General features: G+C 34.5%; 1 protein-coding gene across 1 annotated transcript in view; it reads right to left on the reverse strand.

Moving 5' to 3' along the window:
* Positions 1-12,179, reverse strand: part of DST (dystonin) — a 591,073-nt gene that overhangs the window by 486,068 nt on the left and 92,826 nt on the right. Inside the window, exon 3 of the mRNA XM_051997184.1 lies at positions 10,163-10,351. Coding sequence (XP_051853144.1) covers positions 10,163-10,351 — 189 coding nt within the window. The remainder of the gene's footprint in view (positions 1-10,162; positions 10,352-12,179) is intronic.

A 12,179-nucleotide genomic window follows, 5' to 3' on the forward strand; every position in this document is an offset into this window, starting at 1 on the left:
ACATACAAAAAAAGTTAAGAAGTCCTGTTTTAGGTTAAAGAAATCAGGATTGGCTTGGGAAACACTAAAGTTTCCATAGCCATATTAACTCAAAGTTCCAAACAATTAGTTTACAAATAAATGCTAGAACTCCTAAGTTGTAAAAGATGGTGTGGGCTTAGTCAATCAGTTGTTTCTATTGTGTCCAAATCTTTGTAGCCCTATTTGGAGTTTCTTTGGCAAAAATAAACCAAAAATGGTTTGTCATTTCCTTCTCCAGCTCATTTAACAGATGAAGAAATTGAGGCAAAATAGGATGAAGTGATTTGCCCAGGTTTAGTAAGTATCTAATCCTAGTAAGTATCTGAGTCCAGATTTGAACTCAGGAAGATGAATTTTCCTGATTCCAAGTCCAGTGCTTTATCCACTGCACCACCCAGCTGCCCATAAGTTGCAGGTCATCATTTTATTCTACAATGATAGATGTTTCCTCAATGGACTATCTCTGGATAGCTTTCTACTTACTTGGAGAAACTCATGTGCCTTCCTTAATGACCTAAACTCAAGAATCTCAGTAAAGTCCATTAAGGCATAGTTCTAAATCTGAAAATTAATAGTATTCTTTGATGAAAGTTCTCATTGGTGAGAATTTCATGAGTATGACCAATAAAATCAAAAGTCTCTTTAGGAATAAAATGAATTAGGGCCTGTATATTAAAAATATTGCTGGAGGGACAGTTAGGTTATGCACCAGCCCTTAAGTCAGGAGGACCTGAGTTCAAATCTACTCTCAGACACTTAACACTTCCTAGCTGTGTGACCCTGGGCAAGTCACTTAACCCCAATTGCCTCAGTAAATTTATATATAATCTGGAGCAATAATACCTCCAGAGTTATTTCCAGGTCCATATTCTGCCTCTGACACATGTGAAACCAAGCAAGTTACTTAACTTTTTGGGGTTCCAGGTGACATGCTCTTACTCTATAAGTTGTAGAGTAAGTGCTAAATTGCATTGTTCCAAGGAGTTCCTTCTCGGAGCTCCTTATACAGATGAAATAACAGGTCTAATAAAATATATTCAGATATAGAGACAGATATACATATATATAAATATGTGTATATGTATGTATTATGTAGTATATGTGTGCCATAGTTATGCAATATATTATTATTTATAGATGATACAAAAATGTTGGCAGTGAGGTGGCTCAGTGGATAGAGGGCATGGCCTAGAGTGAGAATATGAGTCCCAAATCTGGTCTGTCAGTGATTCTAAGCAAGTCGCTTAAATGTATTGCCTCAATTCCTCGTCTGTAAAAAGAGTTAGGAAGAAAATGGAAAAACACTCAAGTATCTTTGCCAAAAAAAACCCCAATAGAGTGACAGAGAGTTGGACATGATTGAAATGACTCAACAACAATAAAAACAAAAATTAAAATATTGATTCTCTCCTTTTTAAGGAGAGAATGAATGTAGCCTGCCTTCGTGTAATTTTACTATTCATCAGTATCTCCAGCAGAGGGAGTCAAAGGATAGGAAAAAAATTATTCTACTTATCTCTATCAAGGTAGATTAAAAATGATAGCTAAAATAGACTTGGGAAGGAAAATGCCATCTGTATCCAGAGAGAGAACTATGATTGATCTGTATTATTTTAACCTTTTTTTTGGTTTGCTTTTTCTTTTTCATGATTTTTCCCTTTCTAATTTTTCTTTCACAAAATGACAAATATGGAAATATGTTTAAAGTGATTCTACATACATAACTTATATCATATCTCTTGCTGTCTCGGGAAGGGGAGGTAATGGAGGAAAAAAGAAAAAAATTGGAAACTCAAAATCTTACAAAAATGAATGGTGAAAGCTATCTCTAAATAATCTTATTTTAAAATCAATCTACTTATCTATTTTTAAAATTTCTTGAAATCCAGGTATATTACTCAAAAATACATAAAGGCAAAAACTTTGGCATCATATAGGTTCCTAAGAGTCATTTTTATTTTCAGCTCTATAGTTTGAAAACCACTGTAGTTGTTATCTGATGCCTCCCTGATATATATTTCTCATTGGCAGCTATGCCAATGAAATTCAAAATCTGGCAAATCGTGTCAATGCCTCAAATGTCAATGTACTGTGAAGGTGAGCCCCAGATTCTAAAAATTTTGGCCACAGAAGTTCTTGAAACTGCCTATCAAAAAAATAGCATATAAAAAAGAAAACGTTTTAACTGTCACATGAGGGAATTGTAGCAGCTGTTTTTGCTTTTCTGTTTTTCTTTGTCACAAGGGAAGGTTCATTTGAAGGGAGCGGTATATCAGGAAATGATTGTGATATATTTTTTAAGGGTATCAATGCAAATTTATCTCAACTGTCTGCTAATTTATGGAGAAATATGAATTGCAATGGTTGAGGGAATACCCAAGTTAATGAAAGCACATCTTTTGAAATACTAATGAAGTAAGGTTTTAAATAATTTCAACATACTAAAGATGGTCATTATCTTTCCAGTTTTCTTGTACTTTACTTTCCCCCACATATTTTATGATCCCGTAACATTACATTTTTGATATTCCTTGAACAGAACACATCATCTCCTGAATGTTTATTCAATGGTTATCCCTATATGTTCTACCTTTTCTTCTCTCCCTCCTGGCTTCCCCAACTTCCTTTACAGTCAACTCAAAACCTATGTTTTATTGGAAGGAGGCTTTTCCAGGTATGCTCTTTCTCTCTCTGTCTCTGTCTCTGTCTCTCTCTTTCACTGTCTCTTTCTCTCTTTTTCTCTCTTCCTCCTCTTTTCTCAAAGATTTCCTTCCATCTACTTTGTATAGATCTCATATATACATAGACATTTTAATGTCGTCTCTTACATTAAAATATAATAGAACAATTGGAACTATGCCCACAGAATTATCAAACTGTGTATATCCTTCAACTCAGCAACATCCTAAGTTTGTATTCAAAGAGATCAAAGGAAAAGGGAAAGGACCTATAGGTACCAAAATATTTATAGCAGCCATTTTTGTGGAGGCAAAAAATTGAAAATTGAGAGATACTTATCAATTAGGGAATTGAAGAAGTTGTGGTATATGAATATGGTGGAATATTATTTTAATATAATAAATGATGAGCTGAATGGTTTCAGAAAATCCTGGAAAGACTTAAATGAATTCATACAAAATGAAGCAAACAGAATCAGGAGAACACTGTGCATATTAGCAGTAACAGTACAATATTATTGTATAACTATATGCAAAGATACACTTGTTTGTTTTCTCCCCCTGGAGCAACTGGAGTTAAGTGATTTGCCCAGGGTAACACAACTAGGAAGTATTCATTGTCATAGGCTAGATTTGTATTCAGGTCCTCTTGAGTCCAGGGCCACTGTTCTATTTACTGCACCATCTATTGTATTGATCACTGGGCAGCTATTCTGATTAATAAAATAATTCAAGGTAATCCCTAAGGACTCATGATGAAAAATGCTATCTACCTCCAGAGAAAGAAGTAATGAACTCTGAGTGCAATTGAAGCATAATTGTTCCTTTTTTCTTGCTTCCCCCCATAATATTATTAATATAGAAATATGTTTATGTGACCTCATATGTATAAGAGATTGTTGTTTGCATTCTCAATGAAAGGAAAGGGGCTAGGGGAGGGGAAGGGAAAGAATTTGGAACTTAATTTTTTATTTTTTAAATGTTTAAAATATTTTATTATTTTTTCATAATTACACATACAATTTTCTTTTTTGTTTTTTTTATTTAAAACTTTTTTCATTTTCAAAACATAGGCAGTTTTCAACATTCACCCTTGCAAAAACTTGTATTCCAGAATTTTTTCTTCTTCCCTTTTTTCTCTTCCTCCCTTTTCTTCCTCCTTCCCTTTTCTACTCCCTCCCCTAGACAGCAAGTAATCCAGTATATGTTAAACATGTGCAATTCTTCTATACACATTTCCAGAATTATCATGCTGCACAAAAAAAAAATCAGATCAAAAGGGAAAAAAATGAGAAAGAAAACAAAATGCAAGCAAACAACAGTTTTTTTTTAAGTGAATATACTATCTTGTGATCCACATTCATTCCCCATAATCCTCTCTCTGGGTGCAGATGGCTCTCTCTATCACAAGACCATTGACAATGGTCTGAATCACCTCACTATTGAAAAGAGTCACATTCATCAGAACATCATATAATCTTGTTGCTGTGTACAATGTTCTCTTGGTTTTACTCACTTAGTATCAGGAACTCAATTTTTAAAATGAATATTAAGAAAAAGAATTGTAAGCTCCTAGAGTCTTTTTTCTCCCTAGCACTTAACACAATATCATATAGTAAGCATTATTGTTCTACAAGAAATAGTCAGGAAGATGATTTTAGAGAATCCTGGAGAGCCTTACATGAACTGATGCTAAGATGAAATGAGTAGAACCAGGAGATCATTGTACAAAGCAACAACAAGATTATGTGATAATCACTTCTGATGGATGTAAATCTTTTCAACAATGAGATGATTCAGGCCAATTACAATTGTCTTGTGATGGAGAGAGCCATCTACATCCAGAGAGAGGACTGTGGAGTTGAATGTGGAATCACAACATAGTATTTTCACCTTTTTGTTGTTGTTTGCTTACTTTTTGTTTTCTTTCTCATTTTTTCCCTTTTTGATCTGATTTTTCTTGTGCAGCATGATAATTGTGGAAATATGCTTAGAAGAATTGCATTTTAACATATATTGGATTGCTTGTTGCATAGAGGAGTGAGGGGAACACAAGATGGCCACAGACAGTGGGGTAACTCTGAGTGAGGTATAAAACCCTTTAGCCCAGAGAGAACCTGCTGATAGTGTCTGGTTTGGTTCCCCATCTCCCCTAAGGGCTCTCAGCCTTCCTGAGAAGTCAGGAGTAGGTGACAACCTGTGTTGTGATTGAAGCAGAGTGATACCAGGTGGCAAATTATATACAATAGGAAGTTGTTTATGTGGTCCCACACATGCACAGTATATACTTAGCACATTCCCAGTGTTGTTTCTGGTTATATAAGTGTATTAGGATATATAAAAGGGGAAGAACTGGGAATAAACAGACTCCATATTTCTACCATCCTTAGGAGTCCCACCTCATCACTTCTCCATTAATACAGTATATTTTTATCACCCTGGTGTGGGGGCTCTAGAAAGCAAGATACAACACACAAGGTTTTGCAAGGATGAATATTGAAAACTATTTTTGCATATATTTTGAAAATAAAATGCTATTATTTAAAAAAGAAAAGAAAACCCAAAATGATTTCAGTCAGAAATGAATGTGAATCAAAGCATAGCATTTTCACCTTTTTTTGTTTGCTTTTTCTTTCTCATGATTTTTCCATTTGTTTTCATTTTTCTTTCACAACATAACATAAAATATTTTAAATGATTGTATATGCATAACCTATATCAAATTGTTCACTTCTTGAGGAGAGTGGAGATATGGAAAGGAGGAAGAAGAAAAATTGCAACTCAAAAGCTTACAAAAATGAATATTGAAGGTTTTATGTGTAATTGGAGAAAAATGAAATACCATTAAGTTAAAAAAGGAAATATTTAAAAAGAAAAATTGACTTTTTATTCATAAATTGTTTTTAAAAAAGTTTGGTAGTCTGTTCTATAGGTGGTAGAGAACCATTAAAGGAAACATTTTCATTTCCTTTACACTTATACTCTAATTAAATTAGATTATATGCCATTCCCTGAACATACCTTGTGCCTTTCTTTTTGCTTCCATTACTTTTTTCACATAATCTTCCCATTACTTGGAATGTCCTTTCATTTTTCCTCTAGACCAAGTCTTATCCATTATTCAAATTTCCACATGATCTCCACCAGCCAAAACCAACTTGTACCTTTTTTCTCTAGGTGTCCATGACTCATATTTCTCATAGAACAGATTTCACATTAATCCTTTATGTTATATCTCTTTACATGTGTATCATCCTCTGCTAGATTATAAGTTTCCTCATGGAAGGGATAGCATCTTATTCATTCATATGTACACCAAAATATTTAACATAGTACCTTGCATAAATCAGGAGCTCAATAAATATTAGGGCAGTCAGGTAATATGTAGAGAGTACTAGGTCTTGAGTTAAGTAGATTCATCTTCCTGAGTTCAAATCTGATCTCAGACCTTTATTAGCTGTGTTACTCTGAGCAAGCCACTTAACCCTGTTAGCCTCAGTTTCCTCAGCTATAAAATGAGCTGAAGAAGGAAATAACAAACTATTCCAATATCTTTGCTAAGAAAACTCCAAGTAGGGTCATAAAGAGATGAACACAACTAAAAATCAGAGAACAACAATAAAAATTAGCTTACTTGAATATTTAACTCCCAGAAGGGATTCAATTATCCATATGCTTATTTTTTATTGAGTTTATAATAGACCACATCCATTATAAATGTCAGTAAGTACATCTAACGTATAAATTATGAATTTCCTGATAGCCCAACTGAATACACAAAGAACAAAGAAATACATGCAGCCACAGAAACAAAAATATAATGAGTTCTTTGCAAACCATAGCCCCTTCATTAAGAAGATATACAAAGCATAATAGAGCTGAAAATGCACTGTCAGATCTTCTGATGCTTCCCACCTTTTACCAACATCCTTTTACTTTTTCTAAGCTGAACCATTATCAGATAAATCATTCACATTTTGGGCCCCAACTTCCCCACTACAAATGTTGAGTCTCTAATGTAAACTCTCTTCTCATAGAAATCTGAGTCACCACAGATGATTCATTTTTATTTTGCCTCAAAGTCTCAACTTCAGTATTTTTCCTACTTCAAATGTATCCTGTCATCTTTTTGTTTTAGCTTTGCTTGTGTACGCTGTGTGCGCATAGAACAAACAATAATAATTACTCACATTTATATAGTGCCTTATGGTCATGTACAGTGCCATAAGACCATAAATCTAAGGATGGAAGGGACCTCAGAAATCAGTTAATTCAACTGCTTGCCCCATTTTGCAGTTGAGAGAAATGAGACCTAAGAAAGTTCCTGGCAAAATGTTATCTTATTTGCACAAAAAAGACTCTCACAGGCATTAACTGAATCTAACATAATCCAGCACAGAACCATGAGATATCAATCTAGATAAGTTCACATCTGAACTAAAAATTGAAAAGCTATTAGTAATAATTGTTCATCCAAGAACTCTTTGAAATGAGTGGATTGGAAGGATAGAAGGATGGAGGGATGAATGAATGAATGAGCACTTACTAAATGGCTTGCTTTTTGCCAAGTTTTGTGCTAAGAGATGAGAATATATATTTTCCACCTCTTTGGGTCAGTTTTATTTACTGCATCCAGAGAGTAAAGATTAAGGTTCACTCCAAAAATGGGCTCCATGAACCAATAAGAGTTCTTTTCCCCTGCTCTCTCTCTCTTTTGCCCTGGCTCCAGCTCTAAAAAATGGACCTGGGCAGAAGAGAGCTTGAGATATGAGAAGAATAGGGAAAGACAATGCACTTGTTTCTGTTCTATGTTGTTCATCTTTCTCAGTTTGTGCTAGAGATGAGCCTTATGGAGCCCAGGAGTTTGATCCACAACAACCTTGGAGCCAGGTTTGCAGACAGGATGATATAGCCCAATAACTGGCAAGGAAGCCTTGAGAAGCCACAATCCCTTAAACTTGAGCCCAAAGGGGAGTTCTTTTCATCATACCATAGACACTGAATGAATACTTTTCAATTAATTGGTGATTTCAGTACTCCTAAACTTCATGGCCTAAATCCAGGTACAATATAATGGGCAAATGTTCTTCACTTAGGTACATTAACAAAGAACTATAGATAGATTTCAGGGGGATGCACAAACTTGAAACTTTATTTTCACTAACTATTGACTAAAAATTATCATTTCCTCTCATTATGAACTTTAAAAAAATTAGTTTGAGAAGCAGTCTAGAGGTTTCCCCAGACTGCCAAAGAGGTTTATGACACACACATTAAAGGTTTAGAAGATCTATATATATATAAGGCCTCTCAAGACCTTTTGGTGCAGGAATGTTCAAAATCACTGCAGGTCCTCTACTGATATAAACCCCATGCCCTTTCACCTTTGCTAAATGGTAGATAGTATGAGTAACTGGCTGCATCTTGATGAAAAGGAAATCAAAGGACTCTAGGTGGCAATGAAAATCTCCTTTTAAAACTGTATTTTGAATCACTAGAGTAGAAAGACAAAATAAGGGATAGGATTATCAAAGGATATTTTTTGTACAATGAAGGATAATGCCTCACTGATGGCTTTCATTCTATATCCTGCTCTCCCTGGGACTCTACTTTGTGGAGAGCTCCCTACTCTTAGGATCAAAAAATTGAGAGCAGGAAGCAGTCTTAGAGGTCATCTAATTCAACCCCTTCATTTTATAGACAAGTCCCAGAGAGAAAAGTAACCTGTGCAAAGTCTGCTGGGGAGTAAGGAACAGTAGCAGGATTAAAAATATGGGGCTATTTTCTCTATATCACACAGCATAGGAAGGAACTGACTGCTCCTTGACAATATAGTCCCTTTCAGCTGAGAAAGATTTTTTTCTGAAAGATAATTCAATAAAGCCACACCCAAGACAAGGAAGCCCCAAAAGGAAATGAAGCATTATCTACTTGTTTGTGGAATAGCCTATAATTTTTCAAACTTTCCAGACGGATGTAATGGTAATTAGCTTTTGTGAAGGCATTCTCTCTGATTCTTTGTCCCAAGCCTAACTTTAGTTTGAATTTTGTCTAGTAGATGGGCAGATATACTAGACTGCAATCATCATTCAGCAGCCAACAGGAGAGAGCATTCCAGGCAGAAATCATCAGGATGCCAGGCATCCTTGGCAACAGGCACAAACTCTATAATGACACATGAGACTAATGTTCATGGCTATAAGCTCAACAAGCTAAGCAGTTCATAAAAAGCTTAAAGGTCTAAAGATTGAAGGGACTCCAAAGAATTTCCCAAAATCCATAGTGGTAAAGGATGTCTTGATTATTCAACTAAAAATTGGGATAGGGCTATATTTATGATTTCACAGGGAACTCCCTGGTAAGAAAACTCCCTCTTTTACTATCAACAAATGCCTTTTCTACTATTGATAGTCTTAGAGAGTTGCTTAGAACAAAGATTCTCAAACATTTTGAGGTGAGGACCCTTCACACTCTTAAAATGTATTGAGGACCTCAAAGAGTTTTTGCTTATGTAGGTAACCCAGACAAGAGCCAGTTTTTCAGTTCTGCCTCATTATTAAAATTTCCATTGTGAATATTTACACCTCAGAAATCAGAGCTTTGTTTTGTGGGCTGTCTTGCCTTAAGAAAGTGATAGATAAAATATTAATAATGTAAATCAAACTTAGAAATATGTCCTGATAACTTTTTCTCCCCGAGAGCTAGCTGTTAAATCAGCACACCCCTGGATATCTATTGCTATATCACATTATCATCTCATACATCATCTTGTATTAAACATTAAAACAGATAATTTAAAATGTGTTTACTAAATAAATGAATGAATAAATGAAATCAATTATATTTTGACATATATGTTTTATTTTTTTTAATTATCTTTTCCAAAAAAGAATTTTTAGGACAAAAGTATATTATTTTATGTATTTTTGCAAAATTCTTTAATGTTTGACTTAATGGAAGACAACTGAAATCTCATGTTTGCTTTTGTCTTTAATCTATTGTGTAATATTATTTTGGTGAAATGTATAAGGAAAATCCTGCCTCACAAAGATACTTAGTTGGAAAAGGGGAAAATATTTCAATAGGCAAGTAATAATTTATTATTATTATGAATATAATTTTGATCTTAAGGGCCCTCTTACTGGTCTTGAGAACCAAAGATAGGGAGGGGTTAAGTGACTGCCCACAAATCACTTTAGAGTCACAGAGCCAGCATATGTCAGAATTAGGACTGGAATCTGAGTCTTCCTGATTTTAAGGCTACCTCTCTCAATTCTGTCTCTCCAACCAAAGCTTTTAAATTATCAAAAATCCGAAACCTACAAGGAAACAAACTCATTATCACTAGGCACGTTTTGCTAAACTGTGACCATGCCTGACATTATTTTTAAATGTTCTAAGTAAAAACAGGGCGTGACTAGATAGTGAATTTCACATTTTCTTAAAAGATGACTTATACTTACAGGTTTTCTAGTTGACGGAACTTGAACAGAGTGGTAAAATTCTGGCTGAACTCGACTGTTTTTCTTGAGCTTTCTTTTTCTCACTGAAGCTTCTTGTTCACTCTGATGATGTACTTCTGCTAAAGGTTCAGTTTCTTCTAGGCGGGCTGCTGCCCTTCTTCTGGTATGACGAGGACTTGCTCGAAATCCCTGTGGCCCCAAAATAAAAATTCCACATGTATATTATTACTGTGAAAATCACCAGAGAAGAGTTAGACAAAAATCTACAGAAGTAATTATTCAGACTTAACAAACAGGTTTCTATTTCCAAAGTAGTCATCTAAGAAGTAACCCTAGTGATACAATGGATAAGTGCCAGATTTGGAATCAGGAAGGTCTGAATTCAAATGTCACTTCAGATATTTACTAGATGTGTGCCCCTCATCTATAAGTTGAGGATGATACCTAACAGCTTTTTTGTGAAGATCAAATGCAAAACTTAAAGTGTTCTTATTAAAAGAAGGTTCAATGCACAGGATGATCTTGTTTCTTAATCCTGTTGTTCAGTCATTTTTCAGTCATGTCTGACTCTTCAGGATGCTACAGAGTTTTCTTGGCAAAGTTATTAGAATGGTTTGCTATTTTTTTTATCCAACTCATTTTAAAGATGAGGAAACCAGGATTAAGAGACTTGCCCAGAGTTATATAGTTAGTAAATGTTGGAAAGTAGATTTGAACCTAATTGCCCATAATTTACCTAGAAGGGCGCAGAGGTTCTCTTACTTTTCTTCTTTATAATAGTGCCAAATCACCACCATATATTTGCTCATACCAGTGTATAAAAGGTGACTTGTCCAAGGTCACACACATAGTAAGTATTGAGTGTCTGAGACTGAATTTGAACTCAGATCCTCCTAATTCTATGACCAGTGCTCTATCCACTGTATCAGTTAGCTGCCCTCAAGTTTTTTAATACTGTATTTCTTAAAACACATGATACCAAGAGCAGCCAAAAATAAATGTCAAATGTAACATGTTATCTTCTTCATGATAACATGTGGCAAATCATATATCACCCATAATGCTTTACAATAAATACTATTTTATTTAGTGTGATTGTAGTAACTCCTTGTTAACTCACTATATAAATGTTCTGGTATACATTCTTTAGAGAAAATTGTTATTAAAAAAACTACTACTTGCTTATTTTAGCAAATCAGCATAGTTTTTCTAATCAATTATAGAAAGATAAATTTCAAAAATGAAGTTATTTACCAGTAATATTTTTTTCCATTTAGTACTATAATTTGTTATCCATCATAAGGTAAACAGTAACCTCATAGTGGAAAACCTGTAAACTCAAAAACTCTAGTCATTCTGTCAGAATATAACTGGTAGTCATGTTGCATCCAAGTCTCTTTCTCCCTTGTACCTGACACTGTGAAGTTTGAATTTCAACTCCATTTGAATATTATTCTTCATTTCCCTAAAAGTCTTCCCCCACACACACAATTAGTACTAGTCCTCTAACCTGGATATTTTGTTTCCTTCTTTTAATGTCTCCTCCTGCTAAACTTAGATTAGAACCCCATAAAAATACACTTTGATTATTTGGGGTCAACACCCTGAAGTCCAACAGACATGACCTGCTTCAGCCATTCTTGATTGTCCTTCATTTTGTATCTCCCCTCAATAAATTTGGCCTGTTTTATTACTGCTGCGAGCTCTGTTTCCTTGTTCTAGGTTCTTTAGTCTGTGTTAAGACTCCCACATAGCTGAATATAATACCACATTATTCTGAGGCTGTCCATTTACTTAATTTACTTGAATCTTCATTATAAGGAAAGTGCTCACTGTATATAGCACAGGCTCTTAACTTTTTCAATGTCAAGCACCGCATTAGCAATCTGTATAGCCTATGGACCCTATAAAAATAATGTTTTTTAATATATAGAATCAAGTATATTTTCTTTACAAAGAAAACTAGTTATATTAAAAGTCATACTTTTTTTTTAAGTTCAGAGACCCTAAATTAAGA

Source organism: Antechinus flavipes, chromosome 4 (assembly GCF_016432865.1).
Source record: "Antechinus flavipes isolate AdamAnt ecotype Samford, QLD, Australia chromosome 4, AdamAnt_v2, whole genome shotgun sequence".
Classification (NCBI taxonomy): Eukaryota; Metazoa; Chordata; class Mammalia; order Dasyuromorphia; family Dasyuridae; genus Antechinus; species Antechinus flavipes.